Source organism: Aplidium turbinatum, chromosome 11 (genome assembly GCF_918807975.1).
Source record: "Aplidium turbinatum chromosome 11, kaAplTurb1.1, whole genome shotgun sequence".
Lineage (NCBI taxonomy): Eukaryota > Metazoa > Chordata > Ascidiacea > Aplousobranchia > Polyclinidae > Aplidium > Aplidium turbinatum.
The window spans coordinates 6552005-6568866 of NC_137482.1; the positions used below are offsets into that span (position 1 = coordinate 6552005).

At 36.3% G+C, this 16862-nt stretch overlaps 2 protein-coding genes across 2 annotated transcripts; both read left to right on the forward strand.

The window, feature by feature from the left end:
• Positions 1-4655: 4655 nt before the first annotated feature.
• On the forward strand, positions 4656-9658 carry LOC145779997 (uncharacterized). Its single transcript, XM_082591693.1, has 4 exons — positions 4656-4813; positions 5256-5343; positions 5648-5895; positions 7699-9658. The coding sequence occupies exons 1-4, from the start codon at positions 4685-4687 to the stop codon at positions 7894-7896; spliced, it is 663 nt and encodes a 220-aa protein (XP_082447819.1). The 5' UTR covers positions 4656-4684; the 3' UTR covers positions 7897-9658.
• A 2927-nt stretch (positions 9659-12585) lies between these two features.
• LOC145780108 (uncharacterized) lies at positions 12586-16328 on the forward strand. Its single transcript, XM_082591822.1, has 5 exons — positions 12586-12916; positions 13543-13777; positions 14322-14409; positions 14694-14941; positions 15795-16328. The coding sequence occupies exons 2-5, from the start codon at positions 13580-13582 to the stop codon at positions 15990-15992; spliced, it is 732 nt and encodes a 243-aa protein (XP_082447948.1). The 5' UTR covers positions 12586-12916; positions 13543-13579; the 3' UTR covers positions 15993-16328.
• Positions 16329-16862: the final 534 nt, after the last annotated feature.

A 16862-nucleotide genomic window follows, 5' to 3' on the forward strand; every position in this document is an offset into this window, starting at 1 on the left:
TTCTTGAAGATAGAATCTAGGGGCTAAATTACTGTACAGTAGCAATCACAGGAACGAGATTTCCCAGCTTTTTCCTTCTATGTTGCCAAAGACTTCAGAACAAAACAAATAAAAATGTATACATAAAAACAAAGTGTTTATTTATTATAATCTCTAATACAATTATTTTCTAGCTAGTAAAACTTATTCTTTGTACATCGATTCAACATCTGCAGATGTCATATAAATATAAATTTCATATAAGTCATATGAATTTTATTAGCCTACATAATTTGTGTAAGCGCTTTTAGACTGATGCCGTTTAGAGCTTATAATATTTCTGGATGCATGTTATCTTTTTCTGCAGCTTTATTCCATTTCAGTGTATGGCTTTCCCAACTTTAGCGTGTTCATGACCAAATATTTTGTCATATTTGTCTTCGCTTTTTTTAGGTTTATTTAGACTTTCATAATTATCACAGTTCATGATTTTAGAAACTATGACACATCAATTTCGAAAACTTTGTTTTTGCTTGAAGATCTTTTGACATGATTTTGTTTCGAAGTAAATTCCTTTATAAAGGACGTTTAATATCATTAAGATTTTCTTGATAAAAAAACGATTTATTGTTGATAGAAAAAAACTTCACTTTGTTGTTGCAAAAACGTTATTTCAAACAACTTACTAACAGATAAAACTAAGCAACCACACAGCATTTAACATCATACATTAGAGTGAACATAAAACTATAAACTACGAATTTTTTCGGCTATACTCAAGTTAGCCCTTCTCAGGTAATGAAAATAACGGATTTTACAATTACATCTACATTAAAAATAACTGATCTACACAATGAATTGAAAAACGAAATGCACAAAAATGAAACACATAACACAATGTTTGGTTGAAAAAAAGGTTTTGACCAACAAAATATCACACCATTTAATATACTGAACTACCCATTTTATTGCCTCAAATTCAGACATCACATAATTGTACTTTCTATCCCTGGTCCGCCCCGTTAGCTCAGTGGTTAAGTGCCCAACTCAAGATCAAGGGGCGCTGGTTCAGTTTTCGGGATGTGCGTTTGATGAACCCATATCAGGTTTCGGGACTGCTCTCCAATCAGCAGCACATAGTGGATGGATTAGTTTTTCAGTTCATTTCTTAACCGAAGCATTTCTTTTAAGCGGAAATGCATGAACTTATTTACAAAAATAAAATAGAAACAAGGGGATGTGGGAATTTTTAAAGTCATTAAGGCATCCATCGAACGAAAATGGAAGATGTCGTACTCGAGTGTCACTCTTGTTTGGGATCCTCAGTGATGCAGATCCATGTATCTGGAGCGAGAATTGACTCAAGTTGAAAGTTCATGGGATCTTGTTGAGATGAAGTTCTTTGACATGAACATTGTATTTGCAAACATTAACATTTGGAACGAGGAACGGTTTTAGCATGAATCAAAAACATTTCTAGTAGGGATTCAGAGGAACGAGATTTCCAACTAGGCTATGTTAAATGCCAAGAAGGGGGTGTGCTAAGACAAAGCGTTGCCAGATGATTTTTCTAATTCCAAGCAAAAGTGCTATTTTAAAGTAGTGATGATCCCTCAAATCTTGTCTGTTCAAAATTAGCTTAAACTTAATCTTAAACAATTGTAATTAACTCACCCTGCAACGATATTTGTAAAATTACTTGATAAAAAAGCTACAAATTCAAAAAATACTTTGCTAAAGCTTTGAAACTAAAAAAGGGAAGAAAAAGAAAATCTACCTCGTAGGGGCATGAAGCCTCACGCATCAAATGACAAACTCCATGATTTCTTTTTAATTCTAAGTTCTGCTTGTAGGTTAAATTTGTAAACATTGTTACGTTTTAATGAGTTTGATTAAGATGATAGAAATTTTCTTTTATGTAATTTTGGAATAATATTCAATAGGTAAGACTTGGGCAGCAATTAAAAAGTTTAGCCAAAAAGTTTGAACAACATCAGGCAACGCTGAAATTTAACACATCGTCTTTTTGACAAGTAGTTGCACATCCCGTATTCTAGAAATCTCTGATTTCCAGTCTAAAGTTCAAAGCACATTCTTCTTTATTCAGCAGGTGTTGCTTTATTGCAAAATCACTGGACATTTTTTGTCATTTACAGTTTTGCAAGCTCGATTTGGTTGATTTTTTGTTGTATTGTTTCTTTCTCTAATTATTTTTGGGATATGTTGTTTGATTAGTTTTTCCAAGCATTGGGACGTGGGGCCCACGTACCGAATCTCTCAGCGGTACTTAAATTGGTAAATTACGTTACTGAATTTTATGGTAGGGAAGCAGTCTTTGTTGGTAGAACGGAAAATAAATTTCTTTGGCTGTAAAAATATGTATGGTTTAATGGCAAAGAAACATTGGTCGACGGTTTTAGAAATGTAATTTTCAAATTTTCTATAAACAGAGCTCAGCCACTGCAGTTTCATGTGAACTGGACGTGTTTGTGGACCAAACTGTGGTAATAACGAGTGTTGGCAGATAGTTTTTTAGAGATTGTGGTGTTCACGACGTAGTCCGGATAAGCCATTTTGCTTCTTAATCAATCGAATTTTATCCAGTTCAGAATTTAACTTGCATTTTTAAACAGATGTTAACTGCTCTGTTTGTCAAATTGGAAATACGTCAAAGTCAAAGTGAAAGCAATCTTTACAAAAACTCTCAATCTAATCTTTTGCCGCTCAAATGAATTCATTTATGGCTTAAAACTTCTTAGTTAATTTTGAATTATTCTGATCAGCCAAATTTACATTTCGTTTTTCTTCTGCTATAAATACTTTACCACTTTTAGTCTTATTTTATTTTGACGTTAGCTCCTGCAGAAAGTCAGACTAAAACCTGCAGCTTCGAGCTACCATGAACATTGAGCAACCTTCTATACTTGTAATCTACAAGTTTTGTACCACCAATCAACTCTTCAAAAAATAAACAGTGTAGCCTAACAGTTGCAAAAGGTGAGTATCCATATTTTTAACAGAAACATAGAATTTAGCTATGCAAGTGCATCGTCGTATGCATGGCACAAATCTCACTGTTTTGAGGGAAAAGGAAAAGTGCAAATCTTTGAGCTTTTTTACGGTGTTTGTCACCACACATTGGCGCTATAAATCAAATACTCTAATTTGAAATACTTTTTCACTGCCACGTTGAATTCATTATTTTAGTTAGTGGTCAACGTTGTAACGAATAAAAAAGGCATGTAGGCTTTAAATTAAAAGATTGTTCATATGTGGACTTAAAAGCTTGAAACAAGAAGATCGCAAACAGCTCTAGACGAATTGCAGATAACACCAACTAAAAGGCTGATAAACTTACGTACTGTTTGAGAAGATGTTGTTGATGATGGCCTATGAGCGATCTTTCCAGGCTAGATTGGAGGGCAGGAAATCTTCAGCCACTCAGCAGTCTCGTCGTCCAGGACCCTCAGACCATGCGCACCGTGAGGAGGCCGGTGGGTTAGGCAGTGGTGGATGACATGGTCTGCGGTCTGTTCCGTGGCACCACACTCGCATTCTGATGAAGGAGCCAGGCCCCACTTGTGCATGTCCGAACGAAAGCGGCCGACGCCAGTTCGCAGGCGGTTTAGCCTGACCCACGCAAGCCTTGCGAGGGACATCCCTGGTGGACAGGGATCGGCGTCGGGTATGAAGTAACGGAGCGTGGAGGTGTGATTTTGCCACTCTGTGTTCCACATGTGGTTCGTCCAGTGTGCCGCACTTAAACCAAGTTCTTCTGCGTTCTTAAAGAGTTGTTGTGCGACAAGCACAAAGGGGCGTCTTGATTTCAGCCGCTGCTTTATAGGTGGTGGTCTCTTGAATGTTGCATGGAGGAGATGGTCGGGGTCCAAAGCGCGGCGAGCGAGAGAAATCGTGGCTCCTTTACGGCGTAGCTCAGCGGGTTGGATGCCTGCTAGGATTGGTAGGCAGTCCGTTGGAGTGGGACGCAGGCATCCAGTCACAGTACGCAGTGTGTCGTTGATGGCGGTATCAATCTGGTGGGTGTGAGAACTACGACACCAGACCGGCGCGCAGTACTCAGCGGTGGAATGAACAAGGGCTAGGGTAGCTGTACGAAGAGTTTTAGCACCAGCTCCCCAGCCGGAACCCGCCAATCGCCTCAAAAGTGCGACGCGTGTAGATAGTTTTTTGCGCAGTGACTTCAAGTGCCGACGGTACGTGAGTGACCTGTCCAGGGTTATGCCAAGGTATGTAGGTTCGGCACAGTAGGGCAGGCGTTCCCCACCAATCTTGATGTTTATCTCACGCTGTGCCTCCCGGTTGTTAAGGTGGAAGGCCGCCGACACTGTCTTTGACTTGCTGAGCTGTAACTTCTATTTCTGGAGGTATGCTGATAGTGTTTGCATGTCTTGGCTGAGGTTCCTCTCCACTGACTGCCAGTTTCCTGCTGAGTGCAGGAGTGCCAGGTCGTCTGCGTAAGCATATTTCCTGGAGATGGTGGGGGGCAAGTCGTAGGTGTATATATTGATAGAAATTAAGATAGAAAAAAAAGAAGATGTTGTTGATAGAAATTAATAAAGTTCCTTTTGTTAAAAGCTAGCAAACAACAATTTTTCTAAAAGTAACGTTGACATAACAATATCACAACGTAATTTTTTATGTTTCCAGGATTGAAATTGTGATTGAAATCGACATACCTAAAAGCATGAAGTGTTTGTCGTTGTTGATAATGTCATACTTTGTTCTATATGCAAATAGCGACCACACAAGCGACAAATACTTGCTTTGCAAACCAGATGCTCTTTCAGAGAAAAGAGCAGCCAGAGACTTGCAGGTTGGTTAACCTGAAACTTTATTATTTATTGTATAAAATTTTTGAAATTGTTTTTTTACAGAAACTAAAATTTATTGACATTTTGAAATAGAAAAGTTAAAGCAGTTTTGCTAAATAACAACAAAAACTTTCTTTCTGATTTTGATACGCAGACGACTTGGTTGACCATGTAGTGTTAAGACGTAGTGACGTTATTAGAATTTAGAAAAGGACAGAATAGGTTATTCTATTGAGTCCGAAGTGCTTGTTGTGCAATTGATTGTGGAATACTACAATGCAATGTGTAAGGGCCACACGGACCACTATGGTTTATGGATTATGAACATGAATAAACATGACTACCATACTCAAAGTTTTTTCTTTTATTGTTTTACTTAAATGAACTTGCAAAAGATGTTTTTCAAGAATAAATTTTATTAAAGTTTCATTTTTTTATGTGCAGGGCGTGCAAGTGCCATCTGGTTCACCAGGATTTGGGGAGTGTGAGAAAACCAATTCAGGATTACGGATGGAACTGGATGAAATAAAACGTATTACTTAGATATGAAATGTTTTTAATGTTCAAAAAGCAAACGCTTGTTTAAAAGTCACATGCTTACATTTTATTTACTCCAACAATGTGACACGATGGCGTACCACCGTTTGGTGACCGACATTCGGGTTCGATTTTGATGTCAATCAGCTGTCATTATGTACAAAAGTTGAATTGCTTTTTGAAAAATCAGCGCGTGCCCCATCAAAGACGTTTATTAGTCTGGTCAGTCTTTTTGTAGGACAAAATCTCAATTCTCAACCATTTATTAGTGATACTTTACTTCGCTCTTGTACTTGCAGGACAACTGAAATGCAGAGACGGGGTTGTAGTTGGAAACATATGCTACAGGCTACTTTACAGTGTTGGTAGCGGAATGGTTTACGATGAAGCACGTAGGTTATGTCTGTTCCATGGTGGTGTCTTGGCAGAGACACCAACAAAAGAAATTTACGATGCAGTATATGATTACGTAAGAACAACGTTTACAAAGGATTTGACTTTCAAAGATCGTGGGCATATCCGAGTCTGGCTTGGTTCAATGTATCAGGTGAAGTGAAATTTATTATTTTAAAACATTACACAGATTTTCTTTGCTGAGTTGTGTGAAACGTTTGCATTGTTTTGACACATTGAAAACACGCAGCCATGTCTTGGGGCAAGTGCAATGACATGCTTGAAGGTGGGATCCAAATTGAATTTATTGTCCTTCCGTTCGCTGTTTGAGTCTTCCAATTAGCCTACCAGGCCTGAAGAAGGCACAACACTTTAAAACAATATATGGTGTTTTTTTTTTACAAAAAATGAAACGCATAAAACTAATTGGAAATTTTTGTGACTCTATCAGTACTTCAATACCTCTCGGTCTAGGGTAGGCCTATGCCGTTGTGATCCTACTCAAATTACGACACCGATTGATAGGAATAAATGCAACAGTCACTAACTTACTACCGTACAATTCTTAAGTCAGCGCTCGAGTAGCTATAAAGGCAAAAGTTAGCACCAATTACCTTCAATCAGGTTTAAGGTCGTTGGGAGGATATTTTGGGCTTGGTACAAATGAGACTCTCGATCCCCGATTCAAACACTTGTTAGAAAACGCACCATAATCAACAATTACAAGGTGGTTTCTTTAAGATCCCGGGCCTCTTAGAATGGTTACAGGTTCCTAAAATTCACTCCAGACCGGGTTCCAAAGTACTCTTTGGATTTGGACCTCCCCGTCAACGCTACTGACTAGGTTGTTTACATGTAAAATTTGTTTTTTTGCAACCTCATTGGTCAAAAACTTCATTTTTCAAGTAGACTACACAAAAAGTGATCTTGATCTTCAAGATCACATTGGTTAGGTGATCTGATCTTGAAAATCAAGATCACATATTCATGGTGATTCTTATTTCAAAAACCATCAAAACTGGTGATCTTGCCCATCATTGCATGTATGTATGGCAGCTTAATTCTAGCAGTTTCACATGTGTGTACAATAAAGGCTTGATATTTACTGAAGTGGAGATTTGCTTGATTCTATTGAAGTGGACTCTGAGTTTTTGTCTGTAAAGTATTCCATCCACTATGTGTCGATAAACGGAAAGCTGTTCTTGAAATGTGTATTGCTCAAGCCCTCACCTTTATAGTTAAACCGTCGTCTTGTGATTTTTCCATTTCTTCGTTCGTAAACGATGACTTAACCTTAAAAAATAACTTAATTGAATGAGCTATGTGGACGAATTCTGTTGTTTTGTTGGGAACCACAAAGGTGTGCAAACTTGCAGCAGTGCTGGCTCAAATACACAAAGCTACATAACCAGCTTGGTCCGCGCAGGGTCTCAGAGAGAAATCAAGGCTGGTCGGAAAAAAATGCAAAAATAAACCCTCAAAAAATTTTTTTTCAGCAAAAACAAAAACAACGAATTTGTATCATGCGTTGTATCATGAGTCTTAAGCTGAGCTCAGCCTAATATCCAGAAAAAGAAAATATTTTTCTTTCAATTTCAAAGTTTTTACAACAACTTAAGCTTACGAGTTGCCTACCGGTACTCTTAACAGTTTTCTCTAACTTTGCTTACATCATCCTTTTATTTCATTAAAGCCATCAGCTGATTGTCCATTGAACACTTGAACAGTCCTTTCACTGTATGAATACTAGGTTATCCACATAATGCAGAAAAGCAAACGTTTGAAAGTTACAAATGTTTATCGATTGAGCCTACTTGAGCAGTTTCAAATTGAAACTGCTCTAACAAAAAACTAACAATCTAACAAAAAAATCTAATAAATCTATAACAAGTTTGAATCTTAAAAAACGTTCTTTTACTGTATCGTAGACATAGCTAATTATACATTTCTTAAATAGGGTGGCAATGTGATACTTTCCAATGGAATGAAAAGCTACACTTCGTGGTATCCTGCACATCCAGCAGCTGAAACTCAACGCACTCATATGGGAATTCATGTGAAGTTTAAACCTGATGATCCACTCGAATATGGAATGATCAACATTTGGCCCATTAATACCCAAGTCGTTCCATTATGCCAGTTTTTACTGTATTAGAGTTATGTAGGGTAGCCTTTTTTACGACAAAACAAATTAAATTAAATAACTGTTAGTGAGTTGTTTGAAATAACTTTTTTGCAACAGCAAAGTGAAGTTTTTTTCAATCAACGATAAATTGTTTTTATAAAGAAAGTCTTAATAATATAAAACGTCCTTTATACTGTAAAGGAATTTACTTCAAAACAAAATCATGTCAAAAGACTTTTAAATAAAAACAAAGCTTTCGAAATGGATCTGTTATTGTTTCTAAAATCATTAGTTGTATTAACTTAATTATGAAAAATCCAAATAAAGCTGAAAAGAGTGAAGAGCCAAATGTGTCAAAATATTTGGTCATAAACACGCTAAAAAATGAACACTATCGAGAGAAATTCAATGTTAATACAGAAAACAATAATTTTGAATTATTGCAGCAAACGAAAATTCCTCAAGTAATTACATAAGAAGCTAAGCTATACAGAGAAGTTGGAATAAAATTAAAGAAACTTTAAATGATGCAGCTACTAAAATTTTGATATAAACACATTTATTTTCACACGAGTCAGTTCAATCATAAACATAAATAGTTTATGATGGAACTGACTCGTGTGAAAATAAATGTGTTTATATTACAAGACATTTAGGCGTAACCGAATTGTTTATATCAAGCATTGTTGTGGGTTTGACACCTGTTAGAAGATATTTCATTTTCTTGATAATAAAATTTTACCATCAAAGAGAAAAAATATTAAACAATCTTGAATTACTGGAAAGATGAATGATTTAATGCAACAGAAAAGAAAAACAAATTTATCAACAACAAGAAATATAAAGAAAAATTATAAGGAATACTTCAATATTGCAAAGATGCTAAACGAAAGTGATGGGAAAATAAATGCAATAAAAAAGAATAACTAAAAGCATTTCATAAGTTGTTTAAATTAGTGTACACAATAAAGTTAAACAGCTAACATGTTTAAAGTAACTTGACATCATGGATAGAGGAGGAAAATATTTATTTAATAAAGAGGAGATAAAGAGTAGACAGGAAGAGTAGGCTATGTAAAAGAATTATATAGTGATAATAGAAAATGTATACCTGAAATAACAAATGATGAAGGAGAAGAAATATTGATATCTAAAGTTGAAAAAGCCATACAAGATCTGAAATGGAATAAAGCTGCAGAAAAAGATAACATGTATCCAGAGATATTATAAGCTCTAAATGGCATCAGTCTAAAGCGCTTACACAAATTATGTAGGCTAATAAAATTCATACGACTTGTATGAAATTTTTATTTATATGGCATCTGCAGATGTTGAATCGATGTACAAAGAATAAGTTTTACTAGCTGGAAAATAATTCTATTAGAAATTATAATAAATAAACACTTTGTTTTTATGTATGAATTTTTATTTGTCTTTGTTTTGAAATGTTTGACAATATAGAAGGAAAAACCTGGGAGATCTCGTTTCTGTGATTGCTACTGTACAGTACTTTATCCCCAAGATTCTATCTTTAAGAAATGAAACAAATTATCACAAAACGTTAACTGTGCTCAGCAAGTCCACCCACGCGACAGGATTTCCTGGTGGATGGCAGAATTCGGAAGAAAATAGCAAACGCGTTGCTGGCAAAAAGATAACGTCGAAAACCGTTGTGCAATGCGGTTTTTAAGTGATTTCAATATCTTTTGTTGTAAATATTTTTGGCTGCAATTGTGCAAACTTTGAATGATGGCATTTCCCACGCTATATCTTCATCCTAATGTCGTCCATAGATTTGCCAACTCCTGAGTTGGCGGAACTTGGAAGGAAGTCGCCGACGCTTTGCTGGCAAGAAAATAATGTAATAAAAGCGTCGTGCAAAGCATTTTTAAAAAGTGATTTCCATTCTTTTTTAATATTTTGGCTGCAATTGCCCAAACCTTGAACGATGGCATTACCAACGTCATATCTTCATCTTAATGTCGACTAGCATTCTCCGAATCAAAAACAGTGGTGGTTCGTGAAACTTGGTGTTGATTCGATGATATTTTTCGTTGAAAGTAGAAAAAAAAAGATATTCTTCCTTGGCGTTTTTTATTTTCGACGGAATGACGAAAGCTTGATTGTCATTTTTGAAAATTGAAACATATGTAGATTTGTGCATTGTTTCCAAAAACAGACAGGTAGGTCATGGACGTCGCTATAATAGCATCTGGACTGGAAACCAAACGCTGCCGTGCAAGATGAGGCCTGAAAGGATTGCCCTATTGGCAGTTTTAACTCTAAATTTCTTAAATTTTGCTTTAAAACTGCCAATATGGCAATCCTTTCAGGGCTCATTTTGCACTGCAGCGTTTGGCTTCCAGATGCTGTTATAACGACGTTTACGCGTAGGTGCAGCAAGAATCATATCACTTCAGCATGGGATAGCACCCTTGAGGTATTTCTCAACAAAACTATTTAAAAATTGAGCTCGTTGAAGTTGGCATATGTTCACAAAAATATAATAAAACTATCATGCACTGTATTTGTTGCATGCATTTTGTTGTGCTTTAAGCTTTTCGTGAATTGTTTCATTCAGAACAAAATAAACCCTTATCAAAAACTACATGCAGTAATTGTACAATCATATTCGAGACAAAAGTGGTTGATAACCACCGATGTACAACTTAAACCAACAGCCCAGACATTAAATCAACCAATCACCAAAAAATGGTTGATTTGTTGCCTGGGAGTCAACAATTGACGCACGATTCTCTGAAACAATGCTTCTTGAATCTTTTTACCTCAGGGCGCACTTGCACACTTCTGAAATGGGAGCGAAGCGATCGCAAAATGTTTTTGGGTATAGCCTACCGGCATTTCTCTTGAATATAATTGTTTTTAAGTTTTTATTACATTAGGTGCTGTAAGCTCAACAAGACAAGACGAAAAAAAGCAAAAACTTATAAAAAATAAAGCCTTTAGTATTGAAATAATTTTAAATTATGAAAACACACAGCACAACCTTTGGTTGAAAAAAAGATTTTGACCAACAAAATATCACACCATTTAATAAACTGAACTACCCATTTTATTACCTCAGATTCAGACATCACATAATTGTACTTTCTATATCTGGTCCGCCCCGTTGACTCAGTGGTTAAGTGCCCGACTCAAGATCAAGCGGCGCTGGTTCAGTTTTCGGGATGTGCGTTTGATGAACCCATATCAGGTTTCGGGACTGCTCTCCATTCAGCAGCACATAGTAGATGGATTAGTTTTCGAATTCATTTCTTAACCGAAACATTTTTTTCAAGCGGAAATACATGAACTCATTTACAAAAATTAAATAGAAACAAGGGATGTGGGGATTTGTAAAGTCATTAAGGCCTCGATCGAACGAAAATGGAAGACGCCACACTCGAGTTTCACTCTTGTTTGGGATCATCAGTGGTGCAGATCCATGCGTTTGGAGCGAGAATTGACTCAAGTTGAAAGTTCATGGGATCTTTGTTGATATGAAGTTCTTTGACATGGACATTGTATTTGAAAACATTAACATTTGGAACGAGAAACGGCCTTTAGCATGAATCGAAAACATTTCTAGCAGGGATTCAGAAAAACGGGATTTCCAACTATAAGGCTATGTTAACTTCCAAGAAGAGGGTATGTTAAGACAAAACGTTGCCAGATGATTTTTCTAATTTCAAGAGAAAGTGCTATTTTAAAGTAGTGATACCCCAAATCTTGTCTGTTCAAAATTAGCTTAAACTTAATCTTAAACAAAATTATTCTGAATTAATTTGTAATTAGCTCATCCTGCAATGATATTTGTAAAATTACTTGATAATAAGGAAAAACTACAAATTCAAAAAATACTTTGTTATAAGGCTTTGAAACTAAAATAATGAAGAAAATAAAAACTACCCCTGAGGGACATGAAGCCTCACGTATCAAGTGACAAATCCCGTAATTTCTCTCTAGCTCTAAGTTCTGCTTGTAGGTTACATTTGTAAACATTGTTATGTTTTAATGAGTTTGATTAAGATGATAAAAACTTTCTTTTATTTAATTTTGGAATAATTTTCAATAGGCAAGACTTGGGCAGCAATTAAAAAGTTTAGCCGAGAAATTTGAACAACATCCGGCAACGTTGAAATTTAACACACCCTTTTTTTGGGCAAGTAGTTGGACATCCCAAGTTCAAAGCACATTCTTCGTTATCCAGCAGGTGTTGCTCTATTGCAGAGTCACTGGATATGATATTGTCATTTACAGTTTTGCAAGCTCGATTTGGTTTATTTTTTGTTGTATTGTTTCTTTCTCTAAATATTTTTGGGACATGTTGTTTGATTCGTTGCTCCAAGCGTTGGTGCGTGGGGCCCACGTACCGACTCTCTCAGCGGTAGGTAGAACGGAAAATAAATTTCTTTGGTCGTAAAGAACATATATGTTTTGACGGAAAAGAAACATTGGTCGACGGTTTTAGAAATGTGATTTTCACATTTTCTGGAAACAGAGCCCAACCACTGCACTTTCATGTAAACTGGGAATGTTTGTGGACCAAACTGTGGTAATGACGAGGATTGGCAGATAGCTTTAGAGATTGTGATGTTCACGACGTAGTCCGGGTAGCCATTTTACTTCATAATTAATCGAATTTTATCCAGTTCAGAATTTAACTTGCATTTTAAGCAGATGTTTACTGCTCTGTTTGTCAAAGTGAAAATACGTCAAAGTCAAAGTGGAAACAATATTTATAAAAACTCTCAATCCAATTTTATGCCGCTAAAAAGTATTCGTATAGGCCTATGCCTTAAAACTACTTCGTTAATTTTGAATTATTCTGATCAGCCAAATTTACATTTCGTTTTTCTTCTGCTATAAATAGTTTACAACTTTTAGTCTTATTTTATTCTGACGTTAGCTCCTGAAGAAAGTCAGACGAAAACCTCCAGCTTCGAGCTACCATGAGCATTGAGCAATGAGCAACCTTCTACTTGCAATCTACAATTTTGGGACCACCAATCAACTCTTCAAAAAATAAACAGTGTAACAGTTGCAAAAGGTGAGTATCCATATTTTCAACAGTAACATAGAATTTAGTTATGCAAGTGCGTTGCCGTACGCATGGCACAAATCTCACAGTTTTGAGGGAAAAGGAAAACGTGCAAATCTTTGAGCTGTTTTACGATGTTTGTCACCACACATTGGCGCTCTAAATCAAATACTTTATTTTGAGATACTTTTTCACTGCCACGTTGAATTTATTATTTTACGGAGTTAGTGGCCAAACGTTGCAACGAATAAAAAAAAGCATGTAGGTTTTAAAGTAAAAGATTGTTCATCTGTGGACTTAAAAGCTTAAAACAAGACGATCGCAAACAGTTCTAGAGGAGTTGCAGATAACACCAACTTAAAGGCTGATGAGCTTAAGTCATGCTGCTGCAGATGAAATCAAAACTGTTTGAGAACATGTTGTTGATAGAAATTAATAAAAGAAATTTTGTTAAAAACTAGCAAACAGCAATCTCCCAAAAATTAACGTTGATACAACAATACCACAACGCAATATTAACGTATGACCAGTTCTTGTTGTCTGCAGAGAAATAACACAACGATTTCTATCTTGGGTATCTGACATTAAAATTCGTTGGATGTCAATCTATTGATTTATCAATCTTATGTTTTCAGGATTGAAGTTGTGATTGAAATCGACAGATCTAAAAGCATGAAGTGTTTGTCGTTGTTGATGATAATATCATGCTTCGTTCTATTTGCAAGTAGCCACACAAGCGACCAATACTTGCTTTGCAAACCAGTTTCCAGCGCATTTGAACCTCAGCAGAATAAAACAGTGTTGCCAGTTAACAATTGTGGTTCTTCATCAAACGCTCGTCCAGGGAAAAGAGGAGCCAGAGGACTTCAGGTTGGTTGACTTCAATTTTATTATTTATTGTATGAAAGTTCTGAAATAGTTTTATTTTATTCATAGGAGTAATTTCATTTATAAGATAACAATACCACAGCTAAAATTTATAATTGATATTATAACTACAATTTATATTATAACGACAATATCATAACTAAAATTTGTTGACTTTTTGAAACAAAGAAAATATAGTAGTCATTCTAAAAAACAACAAATATTTATTTTCTGGTATTATTACGAACGCGCTTGGTTGAACATGTGTTGGTAAGACTTACTGGAATTGTTTGATTTTGGTGAAAGGGCAGAAAAAAAGCTCTATTGAAAGTGAGGTACGACGCTATCTTAATGTACTGTTGACTGTGGGGTACTACAATGCAATGTGTAAAGGCCGCTTGGGCTACCAGGACTTGTGGATTATGAATATGCATGAAAATGACTGCCATGCTTGAAGTTTTATTTTTTAATTTTTTTACGTAAAGGAACTTTCAGAACATATTTTTCAAAATGTTGAAGTTTCGTGGTTTGTTTATTCAATGTGCAGGGTATGCAAGGACCACCTGGACCACCAGGGGTTGTGGATTTTGAGCAAATCAATTCAAGATTACAGATTGAACTGGATGAAATAAAACGTAATACTTATATATGAAATATTATTAATTATCAAAAAGCAATTGCCTATTTAAAAATTGCATGCTTGCGTTTTGTTACTTCAACAATGTGGCACGATGGCGTACCACCGTTTGGTTACCGACATTTTGGTTCGTTTCCTGTATCTATCAGCTGCACTATGTTTGTACAAAAGTTGAATTGTTTTAGGAAAAATCAACGCTACCCTAACACAGATGTTAGTCTGATCAATCTTTTCTCAATAAATTATCCATCTGTCATATTTACTTCAATTTTACACTTACAGGACAACTGAAATGCAGAGACGGGGTTGTAGTTGGCAACATATGCTACAGGTTACTTTACAGTGTTGGTGTGGGAGTGGTCTACGATAAAGCACGGAATCTATGTCTGTACCATGGTGGTGTCTTAGCAGAGACACCAACAAAAGAAACTTACGATGCTGTGTATGATTACGTAAGAACAACGTTTACAATGGATGTGAATTTCAAAGATCGTGGATTTGTACGAGTCTGGCTCGGTTCAATGCATCAGGTGAGATTTATTCATTGTTTTGAAGTCATACAGAGTTTCCTCAGGTAACTTTCGGAAAGCGTAGCTGAGTAGAGTAAACATCTGCAAACGTTCTGAAGGACGATGGTTCGACTTCGCTCAAGAGCCCGTGTCCATGTCTCTGCAAAGACACTTAATGGCTACATTAAATAAAGAAAGCAGCTGACTCAAAAACTATATGTGTCATAGAACAAGCACAATGACATGCTTGAAGATGAAAACCAAATTGAGTTTCTTGTCCCCCAGTTCGCTATTTGAATCGTCCAACTATACCAGGCCTGAATAAAGCACAAAACAAAAATTACGTTATCTAAAGTTTGAAACAAATTTTCATATGACTGATAACAATTTCATTGTAAACAACAAAAGTAAACAATAAGCGCAGTTTTACCTGATTGTGTTTATCTTCATCTTCAGACTGAGAAAAGTTTTGTGGAACCTTGAAACTGACAGTTTTGCATACTTGTAGAGGCTTTGAACTACTGAAGTGAACCTGGTTACCGAGATAAACAGCTTGTTGCAGTTTTTGTTGTCTGTAAATTATTGCATCCACTATGTGCCGATGAATAGAAAACTAAACATGAAGTGTATTACTCAAGCGCACACACCGAGAGTTGAACCGTCGTTTTGTGATCTTTCCGTTTCTTCGTTCGCAATCGGTGGCTTAACCAAACTAGCTATCGAGAAGAATTCTGTTGTCTTATTATGTGATGGATTGAGTTTCACTTCTAGCAGCATGATTGCAGCTTATTTCACAAGTTTTGATAAAACGATTTGTTTTTTTAGTTTAACTTTCTTTTTGTATATGTAAAACTTACATAACCATACATTGCAGGGTGGGAATGTGATACTTTCCAATGGAATGAGAAGTTACACTTCGTGGTATCCTACACATCCAATAGCTGAAACGCGACGCACACAAATGGGAATTCATGTGAAGATTCATCCTGATGATCCACACTATAATGGAATGTTCAACATTCACCCCACTTTTACTGAAGTGGTTCCACTATGCCAGTTTTCATTAGAATAATGTAGGGATTGCGTTTCTTTTACGACAAAAACAAACTGAATTGAAGAACTGTTATTGAGCTGTTTGAGATAACTTTTTTGTAACAACAAAGGGAAGTTGTGCTTGATAAATGACATTTGAAAACAATAAATTGTTTCCCTTAGAAGTACAGAAAGTCAATCATAAAGCCTCAAAAAGAAATCTACTTAGAAGCAAAATTAAGTCAAAGTACGTTTAGACAGTGGCGTAGGAGCATATGCTGCCGCCCCTGGCTTTCGTTGAAAATGCCGCCCTAAGTAGACTGCAGCAAATTTTGAAATAGTTTCATGTTCAAGCAATCTTTTCAATAAAAATAATTACAAATAATGTGCCGCGTCTCAAAAGTTCTATATTGCTTGAGCAGTGCCGGTCTTAGGGTATTTCGGGCCCTGTGCAGAATGTGCTTTGCGGGCCCCAATGACAATGATCCAATTCAGTAGCGTAGCTAAATATTTTGAAAGGGGAGGGGGAGTTTGACGGCCGGCGGGCAAAGCCTGACGGCGTGTTCGCCGAAGGCGACACCCAGCGGTGTGGGGTCTGGGGGGCCTCCCCCAGACAAATTTGAAAAATTACTTTGATTTTGGTGCATTCTGAGCGCATGTTTAACAAAAATTTGGGTATGAATATTAATTGTAAAATGGTGCTGTCCGGTGGCATAGCAAAAGGATAAGATCATGTTTTCTCCGGCATTTTTCGGAAATAAAGCTGAATCTCCATGTTTTTTTTGTTGCTAATTCCTAAAGCCGCAACTGACTTCAAGGATAACGGTGCTTGCTTGTGAATCGAACTGAATTTTTTCCATTGGAAATGACAAAAATTACTGCATTTCCTGAGTAAATTGCGGGCCCCCTA

Bases quoted from the DNA above. Each gene is read 5' to 3' on its own strand.
- LOC145779997 (XM_082591693.1), top strand. From the start codon at position 4,685: ATGAAGTGTTTGTCGTTGTTGATAATGTCATACTTTGTTCTATATGCA. The intron at 4,814-5,255 runs GTTGGTTAACCT...TTTTATGTGCAG, and splicing joins GAGCAGCCAGAGACTTGCAG to GGCGTGCAAGTGCCATCTGG. The intron at 5,344-5,647 runs GTATTACTTAGA...TTGTACTTGCAG, and splicing joins GGAACTGGATGAAATAAAAC to GACAACTGAAATGCAGAGAC.
- LOC145780108 (XM_082591822.1), top strand. From the start codon at position 13,580: ATGAAGTGTTTGTCGTTGTTGATGATAATATCATGCTTCGTTCTATTT. The intron at 14,410-14,693 runs GTAATACTTATA...TTACACTTACAG, and splicing joins TGAACTGGATGAAATAAAAC to GACAACTGAAATGCAGAGAC. The intron at 14,942-15,794 runs GTGAGATTTATT...CATACATTGCAG, and splicing joins GGCTCGGTTCAATGCATCAG to GGTGGGAATGTGATACTTTC.